Source organism: Pantherophis guttatus, chromosome 2, assembly GCF_059756535.1.
Source record: "Pantherophis guttatus breed Tessera chromosome 2, ASM5975653v1, whole genome shotgun sequence".
NCBI lineage: Eukaryota > Metazoa > Chordata > Lepidosauria > Squamata > Colubridae > Pantherophis > Pantherophis guttatus.
Genome location: NC_142064.1, coordinates 85,765,305 through 85,789,357, shown reverse-complemented (window position 1 = coordinate 85,789,357; position 24,053 = coordinate 85,765,305). Strand labels below are relative to the sequence as shown.

The 24,053-nt window shown below is 40.2% G+C and overlaps 1 protein-coding gene across 2 annotated transcripts in view; it reads right to left on the bottom strand.

The window, feature by feature from the left end:
* The window catches only part of ACO1 (aconitase 1), a 55,823-nt gene that overhangs the window by 9,326 nt on the left and 22,444 nt on the right, over positions 1-24,053 (bottom strand). For both annotated transcript variants that reach the window (XM_034410556.3, XM_034410557.3), the window contains exons 4-15: positions 23,487-23,624; positions 19,696-19,765; positions 18,923-19,106; positions 14,117-14,256; positions 12,490-12,661; positions 9,023-9,123; positions 7,733-7,849; positions 5,866-6,025; positions 4,647-4,782; positions 2,785-2,869; positions 1,276-1,432; positions 252-376 (exon numbers count right to left, since the gene is read on the bottom strand). In XM_034410556.3, coding sequence (XP_034266447.2) covers positions 252-376; positions 1,276-1,432; positions 2,785-2,869; positions 4,647-4,782; positions 5,866-6,025; positions 7,733-7,849; positions 9,023-9,123; positions 12,490-12,661; positions 14,117-14,256; positions 18,923-19,106; positions 19,696-19,765; positions 23,487-23,624 — 1,585 coding nt within the window. The remainder of the gene's footprint in view (positions 1-251; positions 377-1,275; positions 1,433-2,784; positions 2,870-4,646; positions 4,783-5,865; positions 6,026-7,732; positions 7,850-9,022; positions 9,124-12,489; positions 12,662-14,116; positions 14,257-18,922; positions 19,107-19,695; positions 19,766-23,486; positions 23,625-24,053) is intronic.

The window sequence follows — 24,053 nt, the reverse complement described above, 5'->3', positions numbered from 1 at the left end:
CCAAAAATTTCATTGCTTCCAACAAGGTTTAAAAAGTGCATCAAAGTTTGGTCAATCCCATACTGGCACTTTCCTCGTCTTTCTGGTGATTTTTTATTAGAATATCATTATCTTACCTAGCTCACAAGGGAGCTCTCTCTTGTTTCGGGGAAACTTTTCTGATTTCGACTGAAGTTTTAACTTATAGCTAACAAGACGCAAATGTAACATCTGAGCAAATGCAGAAAGCACAATTTAACACTAAGCATTACCTCTATTTTCTGGTAGACCTCTTTAAACATTCCTGGAATTACATATTGACGTTCAATAGCTTGGATCTCATCTCTCAGAGGCCAAATGTCCTTCAGAAAGATCTTTTTGCCTTCTGCATTGACACCTGCAATTAATGGAACACTGGTTTTCAGCAGGCATCCTACTAACTTGTCCTCCACAGAGGCGATGAGCTGAACTGGATCTCGTTTTCTATAACCAGGTTGATCCCTTCTCCATGAACATAAGCCTTATATACAGTAGTGGCCAAAATTGTGGAAACCTTTTGGGAAAAGTATATTTTCTAAACCTAACTAATAACACCACTTTTTTTGGAGTAGTACCATAAAATTATATATCAATGGAAAGGTAATTTAATCAAGAATGTAATGAAATAACTTTAATGAAGGATTTGCTTTTAGAATAGCAGTTACAATATAACGAAGAAAAGTGAAACACGTAGAAAAAACGAGATATACTGAACAAAAATTATCACCATGTCAATTAATACTTAGTTGGGTAACCTTTAACATGAATTACGGCCTTACAATGTCCTCCCATGGAGTGAACCAAGTCTTTTAGTTCTGCAGCTGTTATAATGTGAAACCAAGATTGAATGATTGCTTCTATTAACTGGGTTTTATTGCTGGGTTGCTTCTGACTAACAAGTTTCTTTAGTCGGCTCCATAGATTTTCAATTGGGTTAAGGTCTGGGCTATTCCCAGGCCATTCCAGCAGTGGAATATGATTATCTTGAAACTCCAAAAAAAAAAAAAAAAAAAAGTGGTGTTATTAGCCATCAAACCTCAAAAATACACCTTTCCCAAAAGGTTTCCACAATTTTGGCCACTACTGTATGGATCATGCTTAAGGAATACGGAGAAATATAGAGAATAGTCTTTTATGATCCCAATCCCTTTACATACTCCATCTGTACACACAAAGACCTAGAGATTTGGTATAGTTTCTGACTTACATAAAGTCATCCCCTTCAAAAATTCAAATCATTTGGAAATTATGCCTTACCTAGAGGATCCTTTTCAAAGTCAATCCTTACGGTCCCTGCAATAGCATAGGCGATTACGAGGGGAGGAGAGGCCAGATAATTAGCACGTGTGTTTGGATGGACGCGGCCTTCAAAGTTCCTGTTTCCAGACAGCACCCCTACAGCGACTAAGTCTCCCTGCAAAAATACCCGTCCATATTGAAAAAGAAAATAGTTTCTATTTGTTCACATCACCAAGGTCCATATACAATGTCCATTAAAGTCACATGAAATCTCCCTTAAAGACTATGCTAAACAGCCACTTATTAATATTGAATAAAAACTGGAAGTTGGCTATCCAGAGCCGAGGTGGTGCAGTGGTTAAAGTGCAGTACTGCAGGCTACTTCAGCTGACTGCTAGCTGCAGTTCGGCAGTTCAAATCTCACCAGCTCAAGGTTGACTCAGCCTTCCATCCTTCCGAGGTGGGTAAAATGAGGACCCAGATTGTTGGGGGCAATATGATGACTCTCTAAACCGCTTAGAGAGGGCTGTAAAAGCACTATGAAGTGGTATATCAGTCTAAGTGCTATCCATTTCCAAGTAAAGTTCAACGTTTCTTTTCCTGTACTATAAAAGCAAGGAATTCTTTTAAAGCAGCATTTTTCAAACTTGGCAACTTTAAAATGTGTCCTCTTCAATTCCCAGAAAGCTTAGGAGTTGAAGTCCTCATATCATAAAGTTGTCAAGTTTGAAAAGCACTGTTTTTAAAGCAGGGGTGGGGAACATGGCCCTTTTATGACTTGTGAACTTCAACTCACAGAATTCCTGAGCCAGCCATGCAGGCCTTAGGAATTCTGGGAGTTGAAGCCCACAAGTCATAAAAGGACCATAGGTTCCCCCACCTCTGTTTTAAAGGGACACAATTCTATCATCTCAACAGTTCTTAAACTGTGCAGTGAAAAAGCATGATAACTATCATTAAACATTACACTGACAATGTTAGATCTATGTAAAATAAATAAGCATTTCCCTTCTACAAATAGTCTTCCACTTGTAACTACAATTGGCCCAGTATTTTGGTTGCTAAGCAAGGTGGTCATTAAACAAATCATCATCAGACCTGATTTTATTGCCATTTTTATGGGGTTTAAATGAATCACGTTTGTTAAGCAAAATTGGCTTCCTCAATTGACTTGGCTTGTTGGAAGCCAGCTGGAAAGGTTGCATATCGCGATTATGTGACCACAAGACGCTGCAACCATCATAAATGAAGTTGGTCGCCAAGCGTGTGACTGTGATAGTGGTGTGACACTTACAACTTCAAGGATGAGTCAAGGCCATTATAATTATGAACCATTATTAAATGAACAGTGGTACGTCAATAGCTACCTGTAAGAACAACAAGCCTCCTATTCTGCGTATCTAAAGTGTTCATATGTATTTCCACTGTCTATCCACAAATCCATCCACTACCAATCCTATTTTTTGCTTGGTTCTGATCATTTGTATGCAAAATTGCAACAACCCAGGACAAAAAACTCAACAATACCTGAGTAATGGCTTCAACTACAGATTCCGGCAAAGGCCCACTATTACCAATGCATGTCATGCACCCATAGCCAACCACATCAAACCTGTGGAGAGGATGAAAGTCAATATATTAGCAATGGACTTCTAGTAGAAAAGGAAAGATCAAACAATTGCATTTCTCCTGTTTGCCAGACCATGTAATAAATTCAGAATAATGGCAATAATGGTGATGATGGTGGTATATTCTTCTAACTAGGCAAGGCAGCTTTGCATAATTTGATCCCTATGAAGGGGACAGTGGGAGGATGAGTAACTGTTAAGATATATTGTTCCACATGTTTCAAATAGTGAAATAATGACTTCCTCTCCAGACTGAGGATGGGGAAAAAACTTTGACTGAGAATAAAAGGACTTTTCCAGCGTAACCTTCTTTCTGACACACCAATTTATGAGTAGGGGGGAATAAGTATTCAGATTTTTGTTTAGTAAAGATTAATGTTATAATCCCCACACATCATGAGACACTTATGTACAATTTCAGTTGAGCTGGGCTTTGCTATGCATGCATCTCAATATGACATACAGTAAACATGGCACTCTTTGATACAAATTGAGTTGGAAAGTAAGTGAATCTCCCTAACTTGAATCACCGCCAAGGACTTAATCTCCCCCCCCTCCTCTTTTTTTAAGGAATTAAAGTGGTGTGAAATTTCTTCCACTTCCCAGGCAACCTGTAATCCAGTGAATGATGCCGGCATATGCAACATTCCCGTAGTAGCTGTATGCAGCTGTTTTCTTAACCTTCAGAGTCAGTGTCTACAAAGCGCAGGGTGAATATATTCTCTACTTCAGGGCTGTCAAACTCGCGGCCCGTGGGCCCGATGCGTCACATACTGACCCCGCCCAGTTTAACAAAGGGAGAAAAAGTCCCGATATATCATGTAACGCTGCCGTGACAATGCGAGTTTGATACCCCTGCTCTACTTGGTTTGTACTTTCCCCTCTGCAGCTGAACATGTTTATATAGAGCTATACAACCAGTGATTTTTAAGGCCATACAGCTCATCTGATTCTATAATAAAATGGTGATCACGATTACTCACCAAGTACTTGTTTGCAACTCCTTAAAGCAGCTGTAGCCTGAACTGAGAAGTTGTGGATAATATGTATGTATGTAACTATATGTAATTGCAGCTCCAGATGCTCTGGAAATCCAAAGTGCTAAACAGAATAACAGAGTTGGAAGGGACCTTGGAGGTCTTCTAGTCCAACCCCCTGTGTAAGCAGGAGACCCTATAACTTTCTGGAGAAATGGCTGTCCAATCTCTTCAGTGATGGAACATCCACAATTTCTGAAGGCAAGCTGTCCCACTGGTTAATTGGTCTCACCGTCAAGAAATTTTTCCTTAATTCTAGGTTGGTTCTTTCCTTGATTAGTGTCCATCCATTGTTTCTTCTCCTGCTTTCAGGTGCTTTGGAGAATAGCTTGATCCCCCTTTCCTTTGTGGCAGTGACTTAAACATTGGAACACAGCTACAATGTCAGCCCTCGTCCTTCTTTTCACTAGACTAGATGTACCCAATTCCTGCATCTGTTCTCTATATGTTTTAGCTTCCTCCCCCTAATCATCTTGTTGATTTTCTCTGCATTCTTTCCAGAATCTCAGCATCTTTTGAATATTGTAGTGACCAAAATGTAACATTTTTACAGCACATATATCTGCAATTGCTATATTTTCCTTAGGTTCTTTAAGACAATATTTTCCTTACTTTTTGGTTATAGCTACTTGATTAAATAAATATTTCTTTGTTTTTGCAATCAGGAATCTATCTTTGAGATCAAAAGTATAAATGGACAAAAAAGAAATAAGGAAGTTCTTACCCTAGTTGAGCAAGATACGGCATCACTCCACTCTCTCTTAAATAGTATGTAACTACTCCACTTCCTGGAGACAAGCTAGTTTTAATATATGGTTTCACTGTCAATCCAGCTTCTATGGCTTTCTTTGCAAGCAAACCTGCATAAAGAGTCATATATATATATATAGGTATATGAGTTTGTGTACTTCAGCCTAGTTTAGACTTTTTATACAAAAATATTCTAAATATTTACAGAGCTGGCACAGTGCTACTCAATCTGGCTCAAAAAAATAAAAATCTGATACCTTCTCTCTTGCCTTGGAAATAGAGAGAAATCCAAAATGTGAAGCCTCTATTTCCCATAATATCGGAAGTCTTTTTGCTGCCTTCTTGCAAACACTTAGAAGCCTAGCAAGCTCCATGCTCCTCATGATAACTCAATGGAATATCACTGCAACAATGTGCTCTCTATAATTTATGGCCCAAACCACTGAAAAACAAGGCTGACTTATATCTCAGACTCTGTGTTACAGTCAGGAATGCAGTGTTTTTACACATCCCCAAGAAATCTTGGAGAAACATAATGATTCAATTTCATGGAATCTGTACTGCATTCAGGTATAATGAAATGAAAAATCAGGCAGAAGTAAAAGGGGCAAGGAACAGCCTCTTCTCCACCACTTTTCAGCCGATTTTAATAGCTACTCCCTATTTGCAGCGAATTCTGGAATTCAACTTCCGTGGAAGGAAATCTAAGAATCTTTAAAACGGTTTGCTGTCAACTAAATTAAATTAAATTTTAAAAAGAGGCTTGTGGTTAAATATGCAGTACAGGTAGTCCTCGACTTACAATCATTCGTTTAGTGACTGTTCGAAGTTCACACAACCATTGCAGCATCCCCATGGTCACATGATCAAAATTTGGGCACCTGGCACCTGGCATGTATTTATGATTGTTGCACTGTCCCAGGGTCATGTGATTACCATTTGTAACATTCCCAGCTCGCTTCCAACAAGCAGAGTCAATGAGGGAAACCAGATTTGCTTAACATCTGCATGATACATTTAACAACTGCAGTGATTCACTTAAAAACTCTGGCAAAATGGTCGTAAAATGGGGCAAAACTCACGTAACAACTGCCTCCCTTAACAACAGAAATTTCGGGCTCAATTGTGGTCGTTAAGTCGAGGACTACCTGCCTCTATCTTTGCTTTAACTGGTGCTCTAAATGACAACTTACCAGCTCCAAGCATCACAGAAGGATTGCTAGTGTTGGTACAGCTAGTAATGGCAGCAATCACAACTGACCCGTGTGTTAGTTCAAATTCCTTGTCATTGTAGACAAACTTGACATGGTGGTTGTGATATTCGGGGGCAATCTGAAAACCTTTAAATCCTTGCTGCAAACAGAAATAAAAAAAATATATTTAAAATTTGGTAACAAATGCTCAGACAGATTGAGGATACTCTACTCTATTCCATTCTACCATCTCTCAGTTTCTCATAATTTCCTTCCAATTGTCAGCTGGCTTTCCCTATTAACCAGCTTGGAATTACTTTGTTTTCTTAGATTATAATTATATTGTAATCATTATAACAATTACAGTTCTCTTGAATGTGCTGACACACGTCCTCTTGTTTGTGGATAGATGGAATAACCACATGAATCTGTGGATAGATGGAGTAACCGCACAAATTGCCTCCGATTAATTTTAAATCAATTAAAATAAAATACACCTGTTCATTTTTTCCCTAGCTCTTTTTTTTGGGGGGGGGAGATATACCTCTGTATGTCATTCAAAGCCAGGTGCAACTGGAGGATATATGATATTCTGCATATATTATGTGCATCACAGACAAACACTCTGTAAAAATGCTGTTAATGCTGAGAAGGGAAATATTTTATTGCTTCTCCCTCCACCCAGCTAGTTGAAATTACCAACTTTGCAAAAGTCTTAGCAGAATTTAGTGGAACTTTCAATCTTTCAGCTGACTTTTGACCCCATCCTTCATTATTCGCAGCCATGGTCAATAATCTAGGATAACAAAAGCTGTAGTCTCATCTGGAGGATCTGTGAATGGTCATGAGACTGTAAGTATAATGTTGTATCTACTGATTTTAAAATAGCATAGTCTTTGGCTGATTAAATGCCACATTTATCAGCATCCTTTTAGCTTCAAAATCCATTATTTTGTTACAACAAAACTATTACAATTCTGTCTTTGAAATTTAGGTACAAAGTTGGCTTTGCTAGTAAAAGAAAACACATTATCCTAAACAATGAAACTTTAGATCTGGATAACATGAGAGCAAACGAATTTCTATCAAAGGCAGCCACCAAAGAGTTTCATCATTAATGAAAACTAAACTGTGAAAATATATATATTTTATATTCAAGTCTGAACCACCTGCAAATAGATTCTCCACAAATAACATTAACAGAGTTGGAAGGGACCTTATAGGTCATCTCGTCCAACCTCCGCCCAAACAGGAGATCCTACACCATTTCTGACAGATGCCTGTCCAGTCTCTTCTTGAAAGCTTCCAGTGATGAAAGTCCCACAACTTCTGAAGGCAAGCTGTTCCATTGGTTGATTGCTCTCACTGTCAGAAAAAATCTCCTCATTTCCAGATTGAATCTCTCCTTGATCAGTTTCCATCCATTATTCTGACCTTCAGGTGTTTTGAAAAATAGCTTGACCCCCTCCTCTCTATGGCAGCCCCTCAAATATTGGAACACTGCTATCATGTCTCCCCTGGTCCTTCTCTTCACTAGACTAGCCATGCCCAGTTCCTGCAACCATTCATTGTATGTTTTAGCCTCCAGTACCCTAATCACTTTGGTTGCTCTTCTCTGCACTCTTTCTAGAGTCTCAACATCTTTTTTATAGTGTGATGACCAAAACTGGATGCAGTATTCTAGGTGTGGTCTCACTAAGGCTTTATAGAGTGATATTAGTACCTCACTTGATCTTGATTGTATCCCTCTGTTAGCCTCAGAAAAGCAATACATTAATTAGTCTGTACATTAATTAAAAATTGCGAAACATATCAGAAGGAAGATACCATATAAAAGGGGTATATTTCAAATAGAAAATAGCATCACCTTTGCTCCCAAACAGGCCTCAAAATCCTTCTTCATGTCAGAGACAGCTACCTTGTCCTGCGGTCTTTTAGGACCACTGCAACATGGCACAACGGTTTGTAGATCCAATTCTACAATCTACTGAAAAGAAAGGAAACAGGACGAAAGAGAAACAGAGAGGTGCTAGCTTTCTTGAAATTGTTCCCTTATATATTTATATAAGTAGCCCTCATACAACCACTCACAAAACAACTTACAAAATTATGATGGCACAGAACAAAAGGGATGCTCGACTCATGCCATCATGGTCACAAGTTCAAAATTTTGGCACTTGGCAGTCTGTCCGCAATTATGACTCGTGGCTCTTTCTTTCCCCCACTCCTTAAGCACTGAAGCTAAGCTCTCCCCCTCTGCCCTGCAACCTTGATCCTCTATAACCACTTAATTTGCTAAATTTACTGCATGCCTGGAAAGAGGGTGACAAAATCTAGAAGTTGTTCACCTTGAGGACTGACCGGCAGCCTGAAGAATAGAGAAAAAGTTTGATTTTTTTTTTTTTAATGGGCACTGTAGAAACTAAAGGGAGTCAGACAAGCAACAAAAAGCTTGGAAACTTGGAAAATTTGAGCCAAATCATCAGGATTCATACATAGCACAGTCTTGGGGGATGATTTCAAGACAGGCCTGTAGCAACTTGAACCTAACCCACCAGTTTCACTGTGTGGCTGCCAAGGCTCTTCATAATCCTTTCTGGTTCTGAAATCCCAGCCATGAAGCGTTAATAGAGGGTTTCTAAAGTCCTTCCTTGGTGGTCTGCCATAGTTAGGTAGTGGGCTTAATTTGATTTGGCAGAATCCTCGATAAGGCCTGTGCTGGCTTGTTTCAAGGGCTTCAACATGATTTTAAAGTAAGGAACTAGACAAGAAACCATGAGGTTATCCACATTTTGCTTCCACCAAGTCAAGGTGCATAGTAGTTAAGGCCAGTCAACAGATTTTGGTAGAAAATCCATCAAAGGCTTCTCTTATGTGAATAAAAATGTAATTAGATGCCAGAGATAGCCACAAGACTCTGCCTGTTGGGCCAACTCTATGACCATCCAATAATTCTAGTAATTTAAAAAAGCATTACCTCTTTTCAGACATCTTTAATCACTGTACTCATTAGAGGCTTTCTGGCTCTTTCTAAATAGTTTTGTGATCGGCTTCGATGTTTTCAGTTAGTGGAAGATGCAGGATCATTTCCTGAGATGTCTAGAATTCTGGGGCTTGAATGTTTCCCGGAGGAAAGTACAAATTTAAGAAAAGGTACCTGAGTAAAATCTGGATCCTGAGATGAGTTATTGAAATCTCTAAACATTCCTGTAGCCTCGAGGTACTTTCTTATATGATTAATCTTTTCTTGGTCACGGCCTTTAATAGACAAAAATAGAAGCTCTGTGAGTGTGCAAAGAGATAGAAAGACCATTTCTCAAGGAACAGCACATTTAAGATGCTGTATAGAATTTCAGAAAACCTTTAGCATCACACCATATAAACAATATTGGGTACTACCAGTCTATTTAGTGTACACACTAAGAGCATAATTGTAAAGTTCTAGCCCATCTTTAAAAATGAAGAATATAAACATGTCTGAATCATCATATTGGCACTCCCAATGTATACTTACACAGTTAATTTTTCACGTAATGAGAAGATGCGTTGGGTGTAATTGGAAGCATAGTGTATACTATATGTGATAAATAAAACATGGTGAAAGATTTACTGTTTATATGTTCAACAGGATATGAAAGACATACTGTTTGTATGTAAATGTGCAAATTACCGTATTTTTCAGAATATAAAACGCACCGGAGTATAAGACACACCTACCTTTTTTGGTGAGGAAAAGAAGAAAAAGAAATATCCCTCTGCCTCTGCCTTTGAGTAATTTTGCCTCATTGCAGCATACAGCAAACAGCCTGCTTTACTTTCAGTTTCGTTTTCAGCATAGCTTGATTAGCACAAGGAAAAAAAAAATCTGCTCCAGCAATTTACCTCCTTGCAGCAAGCAGCAGAGCCCTGCCCAAAACAGCTGAGAGCAAATCAGCTAAGAGTCGGGAGGCGGATCCAATCAACTTGTGCTAATTAGGCTGTGCTGAAGCTGAAAGGAGCTGTTTTTTCTTGCTGTTTGCTTGCAAGGAGGTAACTGCTGCAAGGCAGAGGCCAAAGGGTGGGGGCCAGTGGGTGGGCGGGGCTACATTCAGTGTATAAGACGCACCTAAATTTTCACCCCCTTTTAGGGGGGAAAAAGGTGCATCTATACTCCGAAAAATACGGTAAATAAATACATACTATCTATATATAAATGTACATGTAGTATCCCTGAAACCATTACCTGAATTAATAATACATGAATCATTTTCTTGAATTAATAAGCTTGTCCTTTACTAACTTTAATTTTCAGGATGACACATATATTGTTTGTGAAATTAGAAGATCAGATTAGAAGACTGGCTGAATCCTTTGCTTTACTAAATAAATACACTAAAGTATAGGAACTTGAATGATCAGCACCTAAGGTTGGACCTGTATTTTATATTTTGCTAAAACTGTGATTTTGAATTGTCTAATCCAGGGGTCTCCAACCTTGACCACTTTACGACTTGTGGACTTCAACTCCCAGAATTCCACAGCCAGCATGCGCTGGCTGAGGAATTCTGGGAGTTGAAGTCCACAAGTCGTAAAGTGGTCAAGGTTGGAGACCCCTGGTCTAATCAATGTGAGCCACTTTATCACACACTGACCAAAGCATAATTCACAAATCTCCAATATTTTATTTTCTGCATAGGCACATAAAGCAATAAATATTGCTCTGATTCATATGCAAGAAACCATACTTTACGATTGATAAGATAGCAGATACAATCTCAGAACTATCTATGGGTCCCTTTTGTCCATGGAGCTGAGGGGGAGAAGAGAAAACTTTCCGTTATCCCATTTTATATGAATTATGAGAAATTATGGATACCGCTGAGTTAGTTGAGAAAACAGAAGAAATCACATGCATTACATCCACAAGTGGAATCTATATATAAAATCTGATCTCATTTCTCCCACTCAAGCAAAAAACCCCAATATCTTATTTCTCTTCTACCTTGGTTCTGGGGGGGGGGAGAAATTGTCCCCCTCAGAAAGGGCTCACAATTTGGGTGTCCTCCTAGACTCACAGCTAAGATTAGAGCAACATGTGACAGCTGTGGCTAGGGGGACCTTTGCACAGGTTCGCCTGGTGCACCAATTGCGACCCTCCTTGGATCAGGAGGCGCTCCTCACAGTCACTCATGCCCTTGTCACGGTTAGATTATTGCAACACGCTCTACATGGGGCTACCCTTGAAAAAAGTTCGGAGACTGCAGCTGGTCCAGAATGCAGCCGCGCGAGCTGTTGTGGGTGCACCTAGATACACCCACATTACACCAATTCTCTGCGAGCTGCACTGGCTCCCTATTGGTCTCCAGGCACAATTCAAGGTGTTGGTTATTACCTTTAAAGCCCTACATGGCTCAGGGCCAGGTTATCTTCGAGACCGCCTTCTACTGCATAGCTCCCAGCAACCGGTAAGATCCCACAGAGTTGGTCTCCTCTGAGTCCCGTCAGCTAAACAATGCTGGCTGGTGGGCCCACGGGGGAGGGCCTTCTCTGTGGCTGCCCCAGCTCTCTGGATCCAGTTACCTCCTGAGGTCCGGAACATCCCCACCCTACTGGCCTTCCGAAAAGCTGTGAAGACCTGGCTTTTCCATCAGGCCTGGGGCCATTGATCTCGCTTTGCGATCTGGCGAGATCCGGCCATGAATGGTGTGAATGCATTCTAAGGTTTTTAATGTTTTTTAATCTTTTAAATGTTTTTAGAATGGTTTTTTTTAAAATGTATTGTGAGCCGCCCTGAGTCTCCGGAGAGGGGCGGCATATAAATTTAATAAATATAAATATAAATATACCTGAAATAGCCACACTGTTTAACCCAGAATCCTTTTGTCTTTCGGGGTTAATCGATTCATTTACAATGTTGAAATCTGATGTGAGAATTTGAAGTCTTTCATGAGGAGATTTCTTTTTCATAATAACTGCTATAGTGGCTATCTCTAATTACAGAATCTTATCTCGCTGCACTACCTGTGATTCCCCAGGATATTTTCCATAGTGCCAGCTTTCCTAGGTATTTTTTTTATCCCAAGGAATCAGGGGTGAAATCCAGCATGTTCTGACAGGTTCTGGAGAACCAGTAGCGGAAATTTTGAGCAGTTCAGAGAACTGGCAAATACCACCTCTGGCTGACCCCAGAGTGGAGTGGGAATAGAGATTTTGCAATATCCTTCCCCTGGAGTGCGGTGGGGTGGAGATTTTGCAGTATCCTTCCCCTGCCACACCTACCAAGCCATGACACACCCACCAAGCCATGCCTACAGAACTGGTAGTAAAAAAAAATTGGATTTCACCACTGCAAGGAATATCTAAATGGACTGTTATGGGACTTCCCTGCATTGCTTAAGGTAACATGGCATCTTGTCCTCTGTTCGATTTTGCATCATCCCAGCTTTCCATTCAATTTTAAAAATTGCATTAGAATTAAGATTTTAAAGAATCTTGATACATGCCAAGACTAGGGCTTACATTTCTTTCCACGGATGCTGTCTTGGTTTAAATGGGCTGATACTAAAGCAGGAAACCTATTTCCATCTGAAATGAATACTCTGTTTCAGAAATTCAGATTTTACGTATTGTCTTCTATCTACTCACCGGTTTGAACTAAGTATTTGATGCTAACTTCATCAACTGGGAAGAAGGCTGCCGTTGCTCCATATTCTGGACACATATTGGAAATGGTGGCTCGATCAGCAATGGATAACTGAGCAACTCCAGGTCCAAAGAACTCGACAAATTTGCCCACAACCCCTACTTGGCGTAAATGCTGCAATACATTTAAGTTTGCATTCAGTTCTATTTTCATAGTATATTCTATAATATATTTAAATGAATCCAAATATAACTCAGCTTTGGGGTTTTTTTTATAAATGAGAATCTGAGATTCCATCTAAGGAAAGCTTGCTGCCAAATCTAAACCTATAATGCAACACTAACATAAAGGTAAAGGTTCCCCTCGCATATATGTGCTAGTCATTCCCGACTCTAGGGGGCGGTGCTCATCTCCATCTCAAAGCCGAAGAGCCAGCACTGTCTGAAGATGTCTCCGTGGTCATGTGGCTGGCATGACTAAACGCCAAAGGCACCCAGAATGCTGTTAACTTCCCACCAAAGTTTGTCCCTATTTTTCTACCTGCATTTTTTACGTGCTTTCAAACTGCTAGGTTGGCAGAAGCTGGGACAAGTAATGGGAGCTCACCCCATTATGCGGCACTAAGGATTCGAACCGCTGAACTGCCGACTTTTCGATCGACAAGCTCAGTGTCTTAGCCATTGAGCCACCACGTCCACTAACATACAAATCTAATAAACAAATAAAATAGGTTCCATTGATTTCGATAATTCTTTTAAATAAGTACAACTGCATTGCACGTTTAAAATATGGCACAAAACTTTTTGTTGGAAGTTTTGAGTTAAAAATCCCTCTGAATGTAAGTTACCAACTGGTATCCCCCCATAACCCCAAATCTCACTATCTCCAGTTTGCGTTGGCTTCCTCAATCAACTTAATGTTGGCTGAGTTCTATTTTTTATGCCTCTTGGAACCCCTTTAAAGTTTGTTGAAAACTGATAATACATTTTCCTGCAATTTTGAATTAGGAAACAAATAAATGTATAACATTGTCATCAAAAGGCACTGTAATTTAACACCAGCTGTCTGCAATTAAAGTAAGTTCGAATCTTGCCAGGCTCAAGGTTGACTCAGCCTTCCATCCTTTCTAAGGTAGGTAAATTGAGGACCCAGTTTGTGGGGGCAATAAGCTGACTTTGTATAAAATATACAAAAGCATGAAGGCTATTGCTTAATGCACTGTAAGCCGCCCTGAGTCTCCGGAGAAGGGTGGCATATAAATCAAATAAAAAAAAAAAGTATATCACAATTATAAATCCCGCACAAGTCTAATATGCACTAACATACTTTGTGGTCCTCAGTATCCCTATGTTTAGAGAGGCCCTTCTCTCTAAAAGGTGGAATTATGGAACTATTCTATTAATTCAATACCTCTGACACACATTAGTGCTTAGAATAGTGACCACTAAGTGACTTTGCATATTGTATTAAATTGGAATAAATATGCCCAGAAATAGAGTTCAAACATTACCAATGTCCCTTGATGTACTTAAACTCCTACTCTGTATCTATTAGCATGCAGATTTCTGAGATTAATTAAGTAATAGCCTTGTATCAAGATCAGCTGTAGTCTGTCAAGCAAGTTATTACCTTGGTAACCGTGAGCACAATGTCTGTGGATGTGACCAATGACTGAGGAATACCACTCAATTTGTAGCCAATCACTTCAGGAAGAACCATACTGATTGGTTGACCCAGCATCACTGCTTCAGCTTCGATACCACCCACACCTATCAATGGGAAAGAGAGAGGGGGGGAAGGGAGAGGAGGAAGGAGAGAGAGAGTGGAGGGGAGAGAGGGAGAGAGCTTAAATATAACTGCTAATTTATCTAGCAGCAACATCCATTAAGGAAAACAACTGATCTCTAACTTACTGTTAAAAGCTCCCAACTGATCGGGAGAAAATGGGGATTTTGCAGTAACCTTCCCCTGGAGTGGGGAGGGAATGGAGATTTTACAATATCCTTCCCCTGCCATGCCCACCAAGCCATGCCCACAGAACCGGTAGTAAAAAAAATTGAATCCCACCACTGAATTAGAAGAAAAGAGATTCCTGAACATCATGACGTCAAGACTCACTTTTGTTTTATTCAGCATGCATGCATCTCTTCATCAAATTTATATCAACTCTGGATCTAGTTTACCTTGGCTATTCCCAAAGGAAAACAGGACTATGTTTACCACATTTTCTTCTCACTTTTAAAGAGATGCACACCACATTTCCAGCTATATACAGCTTTTCCCACTTGTATCAAACGGTGGCTAATATCTCGGCTACATGTTTTTTTTTCCCTGTGGTCCCAACCCATTGTTTTGAGATGGTAAGGGACCCATTCTTAAGTCATCCTCAGGTGAATTGGAATTAAAGTAGTATTTTCCCCCTTAGTCTGACCATATTTAAGGGTAGTCGGAAAGTGTGTGAAATCTGCTAGGATTGTCACCTTTGATCTTGAATTGATATAAGGTAGTTGTAGTGATTTTAAAAGAATAATAGAGACATGGCTCAGCAACTGGGGCAGCAAATTTCATGCCATTATCGTTTCAGCCAACTCCAGAATGAGTAGAGAACACTTCAACCAAGCAGTGAGGAAAGGCCTGTAGTTGTATTAACTAAATAATAAAAAAAAGTCTTTAAATGTTTCTTACTTTGCCCTGTTTGCATTTTTATGTTAGCTGATCAAGCAAATGTGTGTATGTGTATGTGTAAAACCAAACAAACTACAACCTGTGGTTTCCTGATAGGTGCTGAGTCAAAGCATTTCTCTAGAAAGATTAAGTGCATTACTGCTTTGAGCTTATTTTAAGAGGGATTATTAGGCTTACATTTGGTGGTTTTCTTCATGGGATTTAAAGGGGTCTTTCAGGGATTTAATATTTAGGAACAGGGCTCTAATTAATATATATGTGATTATTATTATTTTTGAGTCCCCTATTTTAAACTATTTCCAGAATGGCTAGACATTCTGAAAAGTAAGAAATCAACAACATTATTTCATTTTAAACTTTCACTGCATGATTTTGCTTTCTTTTAACCCATGCCGATCTGATCTTTACTCTTCTTTATCAACCTTCCTTCTTTCTTCACAGAACAATGCAGATGTATACTGAGGGGCTCTCAACATCTGTTAAGAATCTCCACTTTTATCACCTTCAACATGCAATCCTGCCTTTAATTCATTTGATGTAGTCTAGAATCAAGAAGATTTTGCCCTCAGAATAAAGTGGAGTAAGAATGCAAGCTAGGTATATACACCAGTGGTGGGTTTCAACCGGTGTACCAACCGGTTCGTCCCACGCACGCTTCGCGCAAGTGCAATGCATTTCAGCTGGGCTAAAAACGAACAAATATAGGTAGGTATAACGCAGGGGCGGGCAGGAGGGCCCAGCTGACGGTCGTAGCGAACTGGTTGGCTCTCACCTCACCATCACTGCTACCGGATCGTGCGAACCGGGCCGAACCAGCAGAAACCCACCACTGATATACACCTTAGAATTCACCCAAGAATATCCCTGGCATGTGGGAACATTTCTTCTGGGCACTGACAATGACTGATATTATCCAAGGTAGACTTCTACTCTTCCCACGGAAGGGGTAAAAATAATCTTCCTCTGACTCAGTGGTTTATGGAGAACACTTCGAAATTAGAGACATTAAAGGCAAGGCTTCTATCTTGTGAGCCTTTTGTCATACTTCAGTCACTGGGACAACCTCTGATTTGTTTCCTTCTACCATTCAAGAATAGGGTTATTTCAGTAATGGTGTTAATTTGTCATAGGATAACTAACTGCTGTCTTCCCACACCCCCCAACTTTCCAGGGAAATGCTGGGTGATGCTTAGATCTGCATTTCCTTGAATCACGCATAACCAATGGTGTGAAAAACATTTTGGTGGCCAGAGGCCATGCCTAATTATGATTAACTAGGGATTCCACTTATGAATTTGATTCCTTCCATGTTTTTCTACTGGGTTTAGTAACTGCTTGCTTCTTCTCCTATTTAAATTCCCAGCATAAGGTCTTCTTCTGCCACTGTATGTGAACAGGCTCTGTGATATGAAGCTCCTGGCCTGAATTAGAGTATTTTTTAAATCACTGACCAAGTATGGGTAGTCCTTGACTTACAACAGTTTGTTTAGTGACTGTTCAAAGTTACAATGCCACTGGAAAAAATAACATGACTAGGGTTCATGTAGGGTTAAACAGGGGGTTGGAATAGAAGACCTCCAAGATGCCTTCCAACTCTGTTATTCTATTCTACTATTTTTCACACTTATAACCGTTGGAGCATCCCATAGTCACATGATCAAAATTCAGATGCTTGTCAACTGACTCATGTTTATGATGGTTGCAATGTCCTGGAGGTCATGTGATCTCCTTTTGCGACTTCTGACAAGCAAAGTCAATGGGGAAGCCAGATTCACTTAAAAAACTGTGTTACTAACTTAAGAACTTCTGTGCTTTACTTAACAAGTAAAGGTTGTGGCAAGAAAGAAGTTCTTAATATTATTTTGCATACATTTTGGACTTTTGCTAGAGATTTTGGAAGCTGTACTTCAGCAAGATTAGGACTCCAAGTTCCATTGAATGTGCTATGGTTTTTTTTTTTCTCGGAAGATATCCCTCTCTGGAGGGCTCGGGATAGGGGTTGCTCCTCTATTCTGGTCCTGTTAGACCTCTCAGCGGCTTTTGATACCATCGACCATGGTATCATGTTGCACTGGTTGGGGGTGGGGGGCACCATTCTGCGGTGGTTTTCCTCCTACCTCTCTGACCGGTCGCAATCTGTGTTGACAGGGGGGCAGTGGTCAACCCCAAGGCACCTTGCTTGTGGGGTGCCACAAGGGTCGGTCCTCTCGCCCCTTCTGTTCAACATTTATGTAAAGCCGCTGGGTGAGATCATCCGTGGCATCGGGGTGGAGTTCCATCAGTACACTGATGACACCCAGCTGTACATCTCCACCCCAGGCTACCCCAACGATGCCCTTGAAGTGATGTCCCAGTGCCTGGAGGCCGTGCGGGCCTGGATGGGGAGAAACAGGCTCCGACTCAACCCCTCCAAGACAGAGTGGCTGTGGCTTCCAGCGTCCCGATATAGCCAGCTGACGCCATCGCTGGCTATTGGGGGCGAATCACTCGCCCCCACGGAGAGGGCTCGTAACTTGGGCGTCCTCCTGGACACATGGCTGTCTTTAGAAGATCATTTGACGGCCGTGGCCATGGGGGCTTTTTATCAGGTTCGCCTGATACGCCAGTTGCGCCCCTTTCTAGATCAGGACTCCCTACGCACAGTCACTCAGGCACTCGTCACTTCCCGCCTGGACTACTGCAACGCTCTCTACATGGGGCTCCCCCTGGGGTGCACCCGGAGGCTCCAGCTGGTCCAGAACGCGGCTGCGCGGGGGATTATGGGGGCGACGAGACGCTCCCATGTGACACCTCTCCTGTGCGAGCTGCACTGGCTCCCGGTGGTCTTCCGGGTGCGCTTCAAGGTGTTGGTGACCACCTTTAAAGCGCTCCATGGCTTAGGGCCGGGGTACTTACGAGATAGCCTTCTGCCACCAATAGCCTCCCACCGGCCAGTACACTCGCACACAGTGGGCCTCCTCAGGGTGCCGTCCGCCAGACAATGTCGGCTGGCGACCCCCAGGGGGAGAGCCTTCTCTGTGGCGGCGCCCACCCTCTGGAACAACCTCCCCCCAGAGATACATACAATAACAGACCTCCGGATTTTTCGTCGGGCCCTGAAAACCTATTTATTTCAACTAGCTGGGCTGGCTTGAGTTAAATTTTAAATTGATTTTAAATTGGGTTGTTTTAATTTACGGCCAAAATATCTAATTATTTTAAACTGTTTTTAAATTTTGTATGTTCTGTTTTTTACTTTGGCTGTTCACCGCCCTGAGTCCTGTTTGGAGAAGGGTGGTATAGAAATAGAAACAAACAAACAAATAAATAAATAGAACTGATTTGGTGTAATGGTTATGGATCAGGCTAGAAACCTGGTGATGGTGAATTCTAGTCACACCTTAGGCATGAAAACCAGCTGGGTGACTTTAGGCCAGTCTCTCTCACAGGGTTGTTATTATGGGGAAAACAGGAGCAGGAAAGAATATTAGGTATTCTCTTGCCACCCTTATTTATAAAAAATAATAAAAGGTGGGATAAAAATAATAAATAAACATACAAAGCTATTTGAACATAAATTCAGCAACTGAAAACTCAACCAATATTTTTTTCAAAAAAAAAAAATCACAAATTTTACCTCAGTCTATTATGTATTAGGAGCGGGGGGAAACAGCAAGAAGGAATTCAGAATAACATCTTCACATTCTTGAATTTTGCTAAACACCACTTACATTCTCAATGAACAGACAGCTCCATTTTAAAAGCACTTACCCCAGCCAAGCACACCTAAGCCGTTAATCATTGTGGTATGTGAATCGGTACCCACCACACTGTCTGGATAATAGAATCCATTCTGATCAAAGACAACTCTTGCCAGATATTCTAAATTCACCTGATGGACAATTCCTGAACCTGGAGGAATAATTCTCATGTTCTGGAAGGCTTGAGAGCCCCACTAAAACATAAATGGAAAAGAAGGAAATGTCTTAAGATGTAGCAAAATTGAGTATTTTTCTAGCCTAGTCATCAATTTATAAATATTGGGATATGAAGATTTGGTTTTTAGAATATTCTGCCCATGTGGACTTACTACCAAGTTTTTGAAGTTCTATTCAGACTTTGTGGTTTCATCAATGTAGGGTTTCAGCCTAGACCCCTGTATTTTTTTTAATCTTAAAATTTGACAAAATGTAAATTAAGATACCATAATCAAGAAAACAGTGCCATTCTGATTGGCTACCCACTAAACCAGATGCATGAGCTAGACAGAAATTACAAAATTAACTGTCTGGCTTGGTACATGTGATACCGATGAATGACCAAGCTCAAATTTAAAAACGTTTACATTTTGGAGAGCATTTATTAAGTTTAATTCTTTCCCTTCTTTTATGAAAAAAAAAAAAAACTTTGCCGACTTCTCTTCTTAGCTATACTTCCAGAACAAAAAAAGACCATTAGGAACTGTGATTCTGTAGATTCCCCTCTACCTTACTAGGCTCTTCCATGCTTAGCTTTGCAGACACACAGAGGAAGTATGATCTTACCTTCAAGAACTCAAATCTTTCTTTGTTTCTCTCAAATTCCAAATCTTGATTCTTCTGTAAACTGTCTGGCCTGCAATGAAAGATAAGGGGTTAATACAGTATTAAAACTTCAGTAGGACAGTAGGCAGGATGTAGTGTCTGTACCTTGAAAAAGAAAGTGGGGAGTGAGTTGGTATTTATTTAGCTCAGCATCATGGAGTTCTTTAATTGCCATGCACCAAACTAGAGTTAGGAGAAAAGAGGACTCGCAAAGCTTTTATCATAATTCCTACTGTCTCACAGAATGTCTAATTCCATGTAGACACTTTGGCAGAGGGTATTCTGAATATAACAGTGAGGAAAAGGTTTCTAAAACATTTATTATACAAGAACAAGCGTTCTAGTAAGCAGAAAAAGATTAGAAAGTACAGCTGACAAAAATACATTCAAGGCTTTGAAAAAGCATTATGTAAAGAGGTACTGGAATACTGGCCATGAGTTGAGAACTAGGCTGAACTAGACCAAAACGTTTAGAACCAAAACAGATTTTATTGTGAGTCAAACCAAAAGATCCAGGTAATCCTATGGGAAATACACAAGGGCAAATGCTCTCTTCTCAGTATATTATTTCAGTTTGTTCCCCATTTCGGAGGTGATCATTCATTTTTTCCCTCATAAATTTATCTAATCCCCATTCAAGACTTAAGTTCATGGCTCTCATCCATATTGCATGAGGGCATAGTCTACTAGTTAATATATCTGGGCTCAATAAATACTTAACCTGGAATAAGGAAACACAATAGCTGTGTTTAGGACAGTGTGCCCAGTGTGTCCTCCTTTCACAATATGCTAAACTCATGGTTGAATTACTGATGCCAACTCATTTTAACCTCATCTAGTGTGTTCTATAGAGTAAGACAGAATACAGGTAGTCCTCGACTTACAATGATTCGTTTAGTGACTGAGCTTACAGCGGCACTTAAAAAGTGACTTATGACCATTTTTCATACTTATGGCCATTGCAGCCTCCCCATAGTCACGTGATCAGAATTCTGGCATGTATTTATGACGAAGTCATCTGATCACCATCTGTAAATTTCCTAGCTGGCTTCTGACAAGCAAAATTAATGGGGGAAACAGATTTGCTTAACAGCTGAATGATTCACATAACAACTGCAATGATTCGCTTAACAACTGTGGCAAAAAAGGTCATAAATTGGGGCAAAACCCACTTAACAACTGCCTTACCTAGGAATGGAAAAATTGAGCCCAGTTCTGGTCATATGTTGAGGATTACCTGCGTGTGAGTGACTGATTTTTGTCTACTCTGAACCTTTGAAATTTGATTTATGGGGCCTCAGATTTTAATCAAGACAGAAATCTCTATCTATGCTTACTCTATAAAAGGAATAATTGTATATGCCTCTATCACATCTTCTCTTACTTGATTTTTATTTTTAAGCAAAATAGTCTGAAAGGCTTTCTTTAATCAGGCCTCCTGAGCTGTTTCAGTCTCCTAATAATTTCCATTTTACTTCTTGTACTACGGTATTTTCCAGCTTCAGATAAATGGAAACAGTGTCCAGAGACAAGACTTGGAATGCCAGGCTTCATATATAAATAAGAGAAGAAAGGAAGGTTTCAGTAGCCACACTATTGTTGGAGAAAGACTGGACTTTGGTCTCATCTAGCAAGTTTCCTGGAATGCCCGTATACTAAAGATTACATTTCAAAGAATGCAAACTTTTGAGCTAATCATTCCCAACTTTCACATGTGAACACCGTTCCCTGTTAATAAGAGGAAAAGATCATCTAATTCAGAGCTTTCAAACTTGGTTACATTAAGATGTGGGGACTCAGGAGAAATTGCCGCCCACTAAAACTCTCCTGAATGGCAATTCCACTGTTGTGCTGTTTCAGCTTGTGGAGCCATTCACAAAGATGTTTAACCTCACCTGAAAGCCAAACAACATATGAGGCATTGTTGGTGCATGACACAGGAGAAATTATCTAGACTGTATAAAGGCACTTCAAATGCACTGTATGTATTTGAATACAGTATGTTGTCAATGTGAACAACATGAAGAAGCATTTTATTACACTCGGTGGACATGTAAAAAAGCTACAAAAATTATCAGTCTGGTATGTTTCCATGACTGAAAATGGCTTGTGTATAAGATACACAAAGAAAGAGGATTAGCCAGGATTGATTAATTTTTGTAAATATATTGATAGGACATTTTGTTTTTCAAGCAATTACTTTTAATTATCAATCATAGTTCATTCAGGTCCAGTGTCCCCTCCCCCCTGTTTAAACTGTGGATCTTCTACATATATGCATGCATGAACACATGCAAAGGTGACACATGGAAACATTTTGGGGAAGAATTAGGGTTAATAATGGTTTTAGTTGGAAATAGCAATGCAATTGACCAGGGGAAGAAGCTCATTGCACTGGATTTTCATTATTCATTACTGGTAGCTCTCGACTTATGACCATTTGTTTAGTGACCGTTTGAAATTTTAATGGCACTGAAAAAAGCGACTTATGAGCATTTTTCACACTTTTATGACTACTGCAGCATCCCTGTAGTCAGGTGATTGAATGCTTGGCAATTGGCATGTATTTAGGATGATTGCAATGTCCCGGGGTTATGCGATCACCTTTTGTGACTTTCTGACAGGCAAAGCCATTAGGGAAGCCAGATTCACTGAACAATCACATTATTAATTTAATAACTGCAGTGATTCACTTAACAATTGTGGCAAGAAAGGTCACAAAATGGGGCAAAAATTCACTTAGTAATTGTCTGGTTTAGCAATGGAAATTTTGGGGTCGATTATGGTCATAAATTGAGGACTATCTGTATCTTGTTTTTTTTAATATATATATAGGTCTTTGGTTATTTGGGTTTTCAAACGCGGGAGAAAACCCGAATAACCAAAGACCTACATACAAACACCCGCGAAAACCTCAGAATATAAATATATATATATATATATACAAGTTTTTTTTAAAAAAATATAAACATTCCTTCTTCTCTTAAACAGTGTGTCGTCTGGGTACAAACCAATATCTCTGTGCAATAACCATCACAATTTACATCATCATTCACTACATTGATATTAATTCTCTAATCTTAACAATTATAGTACATTAAACAATTGAGCATAGTAAACTTATTCATTTCCCCCTCTTAACGTATCTTCTAATAAGAATATAATAATATTAAGCATAATAATCTTAATAATCATAATACTAACAATTATCATATTGTTTACATCTCTATCTTAACATACTGGAGTATAAGACAAACTTTTTCCCCTCCTAAAAGAGGGTGGAAATGTTGGTCTTATACATCGAATACAGCCATTTTTGGCCTCCCGAAGCCCCGCCCCACTCACCCCATTTTTGCAAAAAATGGGCCCGTTTTCCGCAAAAACCAGGTGTGCAGAGGGTTTGGGAGGCCTGCAGAGTGATCCTGGGGGCTGGGGAGGGCAAAAACAGGCCCATTTTTGTGAAAAACAGGGCGTGCAGAGAGTTTGGGAGGCCAGCAGAGTGCTCCTGGGGGCTGGGGAGGGCAAAACCCTTTTTTTTTCTTACTTACCTCTTCGAAATCTTGGTGTGTCTTATACACCGGTGTGTCTTATAGTCCGAAAAATACAGTATGTATCTGTGTCCTGCGTCTGTACCTTTAGGATTAACATGTCTACCTTCCTAAGGGTTTCCAGTCTCTGAATGTAATGAATCCTAGCTCTTCACTGAAAGAGTTTGGGTCTTTTTTTTTTTTGCATGTTGCTTAATTTCTTACCTTTTATTAAAGTCAACCTGGATGGAATGATCAATGACTAAATCAGCAGGACACACGGGGTTGATTTTCTCAGGGTTACCTTCCAGGGCCTTCACAGCATCACGCATAGCAGCAAAATCAACCACTGCGGGGACACCTCTGCAACAGGAAAGTTAAAAAAAAAAAAAAACACAAGGCAAATTTGTCAAAACTGATAGCCCAGGGGCTGCATGCAAGTAAGATTTTGAAATCAAAGCACACACATGCATCACTTTTGTAAGGTTCAAAGTTGGAGCTGCTACGTGGAGAATGGTAGAAGTTAAAGATTCAACACTCCTGAATGGGCTATAAGAGCAAACACCCTGGTTCAGTGGTGAGTTGCTACCGGTTTGCCCCGGATCGGGCGAACCAGTAGCGGCGGTGGCGGGAGGCTCCGCCCACCTGCCCGGATGTCTCTGTGCATGCGCAGAAGTGTCGCGCGTGTGTGTAAGACCCCCCACACAAACCGTTAGCGATGGGATTTGAATCTCACTACTGCCCTGGTTTCAATAGAAAGAATTTTCCAAACAAACAAGCTCCAGATTCACA